Below are 3731 nucleotides of genomic sequence, written 5' to 3' on the forward strand. Positions count from 1 at the left end.
ACCCAACGGCTCTTTTCAGAGCCACCCACTCTGTCCTGAAGAGCATACGAGCTACCTTCAAACGTGCAGTTACTATGTTGCCAACTACTGCAATCGTGGAAATGCTGCTTTGTCACTAGGTGCTATTGATCCGCTACATTGACCCAGACTCAGGAAGTGTCTTGTGTGTGTGTGTTATGGAACGATGACAAAGTAACTACAAATACAACATTAATGCCACTTTATGTTTGACAGTCTTTCAGTGCATTTCAATGGCTCCCCTGTGGGCGGCGCCTCCGCTGCATTTCCTGCAGGACTGAGAGGAGGAGAGCCACCTCTGTCCCCAAAGCCACTCTGCTTTTTAACTCCAGCCCTTAAGACCATTTCTCACACCTGTAAACGTAAACTACTTACGCTCTGTTTGTGCTGCCGACACTTTATTCACTTTTAGTCACCAAGTTATTTATTCACCTATTCAGTCACTTTAATTTTAAAACTGTGTATATGCTGTGTATTTATTATCTCATTCTTATTGCCTGTTTATGCCCTGTCCTTGTCTTCAACGTCATGCTGCTCCATTGTATCTTAATTGCCCCTTGGGGATAAGGGGTAATATTATAATATTGTTTTGTTTTGTTTTTTGTACATATTCTAAATTCCAAATATATTCAATACAGAGAAAATTCCAAAAAAAAAACAAAAAACCATCCAGCTTTTCTAGCGATGCTCAAAGAGGAATTTCCGTCAAAGCTATCTTCAATCTAATTCATAATTTGTTGGCTCCGTAGCCACCTTTCTATATGCCTTTAGATAGTCCAACTATTGTAGCAAGTGCTGTGAATAAGATATATCTATCTGCTTGTGGATGTGTGTATTCACGTGTTCATTCGCTGTTGTTGTTTATAGTAGAGTCGGTAACTGTAGCTGGAAGGAAACGGACTGATGCAGACTAAGAAATCAGGGCCAAAGTGTGGAAGCGAGCTGATTATTATTGATTATTTTATTAAACCATGTAACTTGGATGGATTCGATGCCTGCGTGACCACAGTGCACACGTCTGCTGTTGCTCACAGTGGTCCAAGTGTCCGCTCATGGAATTTGTGTGTTCGCTCAGACACATGAAAAATTAGAGGGAACATTAGTCATGAGCCACGTCGTGTCTGTTTCCACGAGCTTAGGATCTGCTTTTAATGTAAATAAAAATGGATTTTATTATAAAAAGAAATGCAGTTACGTTTCTCATGTTTCCTGTAAAGACTGAATTTGAAAGGTTTGAAAGTATTTAAATGTCTCCTGTTGAAGTGAAACACCTTTTTTATTGTTGTTCTACATTTTATGGACATGCAGCTTCAAAACAATGCGTTAACATTAACTTTTACAAAATACTGTACAGTTTCTCCCGCACTTCTTTCCAAAACACAAAACTTGAGTGAATGTGGGATTTTATATTTTACTGAGCAGCTGCTCTAGTAGAGTCCTTGGGGAGAGTTTAGGGGAATCTGCCGGGACTGAAAAGGTCACTGTCCCAAGAAGGAAGCCATGGGATCATCTGGCCTGCTGCGTTTCATGCGGAAGGCCTCCATCTCCTCCTCAGTGGGCGCCTTTACTTCAAACAAGCTGTTGTACGGCCTCTTCCTCTCATCCAGCTGCATTAGCATCTCCACCTGCTTCACCCGCTTGTCCTCTGCTTCTAGAGCCTTCTTCAGCTTTTCCTTCTTCTCCTCATCCTCCGAATCACTGCTGTCGGAGTCGCGCTTCTTGTTCTTCTTCTTCTCTTTCATCTTATCTTGATGCATTTCTAGCAGAGTCTTGGGCTGTTCCTCCTCCTGTGGCTCAGTTATTGCCTCTTCAAATGGAGTGCACTCTGAGTTGTTAATTCCAATTCCAGCTGATCCTGTGCAGTAACTCTGTTTGACCATGGAGTGGCAACACTTGTACCCCCAGAAGCCATCTTTCCAGTAGGAACCCCAAATACAAATGTGGTTGTTGATGAGCACGTCCTCCTCATATTTGGAGCGAGCGACAGCCTTTTCGAGTCCTTTCAGCACAGCGCCGTGACGCGAATACTCCACGTAGTCCTCCGTCTGGGCCAACAGCAACTCCCGCGGTGGTGCATCCAAATGCTCGTGGCCTCCATACTTCTCGAGGATGCTCTCCCTCTGTTCTTCTTTGAAGTCCTCCTTCTTGACCTTGAAGGAACGATGCAGCAGCTCTAGTTTGGTGGGGTCAGCCTGCAGATGCACCTCGGAGCCTTTCTCATAAACCTCCCAGGTAAACAATTGTGTTTGAGCCATGGAAATTGTGGCTCCACTGTAGCGAACAAAGTTGTCTCCAGCGTACCCCACTTCATCAGGGTTCTTGCCAGTGTTGGAGTACGGGTTCTCTCTCATTGCTCGCGTCTTTGGATCATAGTACGCTGAATTTGGATCCAGATTTCTCAAGTATTTAGCTGTGTCTTCTCTGATACGCAGATTCCTGACAGTGATTCGTCTCTTGGAGTCAAAGTTCTGACCGGGCATGTCGATGTCATCTGCATATTTGTCTTCATCCTCATCTTTACTGTCATGTTCCCGCTCAGTCTGGTCCAGTTTTCCCGAGGCCAACTCATCCTGAAGTTTCTGTGCTTTCAGTGTCCTCTTGGCCAGATCTACTTTGGCGTACTCTTCAACAATGCACTGATGTTCCTCGGGGTCGTAGCCATTCCAGCGATCACGCTTTCCATCATAGTCCATGGTGAGCTCTCCAATTGCAGAGTACTGCTTCTCATTCTTACTCTGTGGTCTTTGATGCTTTAGTGTGGGCCTTTTTGATGGGTCGATGTACCACGGCACTGATGAAATGTACTGTGGGATGTGGGGGTTTATGTCCTTTCCCTCCTCGTCCACCTCAGCTGGAGCGTTTCCCAGCTTTCTCTGCTCCTCCAGCTCCTTCTTCTTCCTCCAATCCTCTCTGGTCATCTTCTCGGTTTTGCCACGCCCACTCATCTTGAACCTTCTCTTCGCAGTGTCAACACTCAAAGGAAATGTGGCCCGATCGGCGCCGAGCCTGGCTTTTATTTACGCAGAGCGCGGGCGGCTTCGTCACAACCAATCGCAGACAGGTTCGCGGCAGCGCGCCTTTTCAAAGCACCTTCCTCCAATGAGCAGCACACACTTAGGCGGGGCGGGGCTCCCTCATCACGTGGAGCCCCTCACCAATCACGAGCCGCAGTGGCACCGCGTCACAGCCAGTCACACACTTTAAGAGCGGCGAGTCTCCTCCGCTTGTTACAGTTTCTGTTTTAAACGCAGGAAAGGCAAAGAGAGAAAGAATGGCAAGAACCAAGCAGACCGCTCGCAAATCCACTGGCGGCAAAGCCCCCAGGAAGCAGCTGCGGCCACCGGAGGCGTCAAGAAACCTCACCGTTACATGCCCGGCACCGTGGGTCTGCGCGAGATCCGCCGTTACCAGAAGTCCACCGAATTGCTCATTCGCAAGCTGCCCTTCCAGCGCCTGGTCCGCGAGATCGCTCAGGATTTCAAGACCGACTTGCGCTTCCAGAGCTCCAGTACTTCCAATTCTTTCCTGCTACACATAAGTTTACATTACTTACAGTAGAATAAAATTGACACCTCTGCTCTAAAGTACCTTTGGTAAACTCCCGTTGTTTAAATTGGCTATAAACTATGAATGTACATAACAATAAGCCTAACATGGATCAGATATTTTTCAGTTCATGTTCAGTTCACAGGTGCGGGTTGTTTTTTTTTTTT

General features: G+C 46.4%; 1 protein-coding gene and 1 pseudogene across 1 annotated transcript; one reads left to right on the forward strand and one right to left on the reverse strand.

Moving 5' to 3' along the window:
- Nucleotides 1–1055: 1055 nt before the first annotated feature.
- Nucleotides 1056–3058, reverse strand: LOC102292388 (pre-mRNA-splicing factor SLU7). Its single transcript, XM_014331441.2, has one exon. The coding sequence runs from the start codon at nt 2961–2963 to the stop codon at nt 1497–1499; it is 1467 nt and encodes a 488-aa protein (XP_014186927.2). The 5' UTR covers nt 2964–3058; the 3' UTR covers nt 1056–1496.
- A 129-nt stretch (nt 3059–3187) lies between these two features.
- On the forward strand, nt 3188–3664 carry LOC102292081 (annotated as a pseudogene).
- Nucleotides 3665–3731: the final 67 nt, after the last annotated feature.

This window comes from Haplochromis burtoni, unplaced genomic scaffold, assembly GCF_018398535.1.
Source record: "Haplochromis burtoni strain Fernald_Lab_line unplaced genomic scaffold, NCSU_Asbu1 Contig_2550, whole genome shotgun sequence".
Lineage (NCBI taxonomy): Eukaryota > Metazoa > Chordata > Actinopteri > Cichliformes > Cichlidae > Haplochromis > Haplochromis burtoni.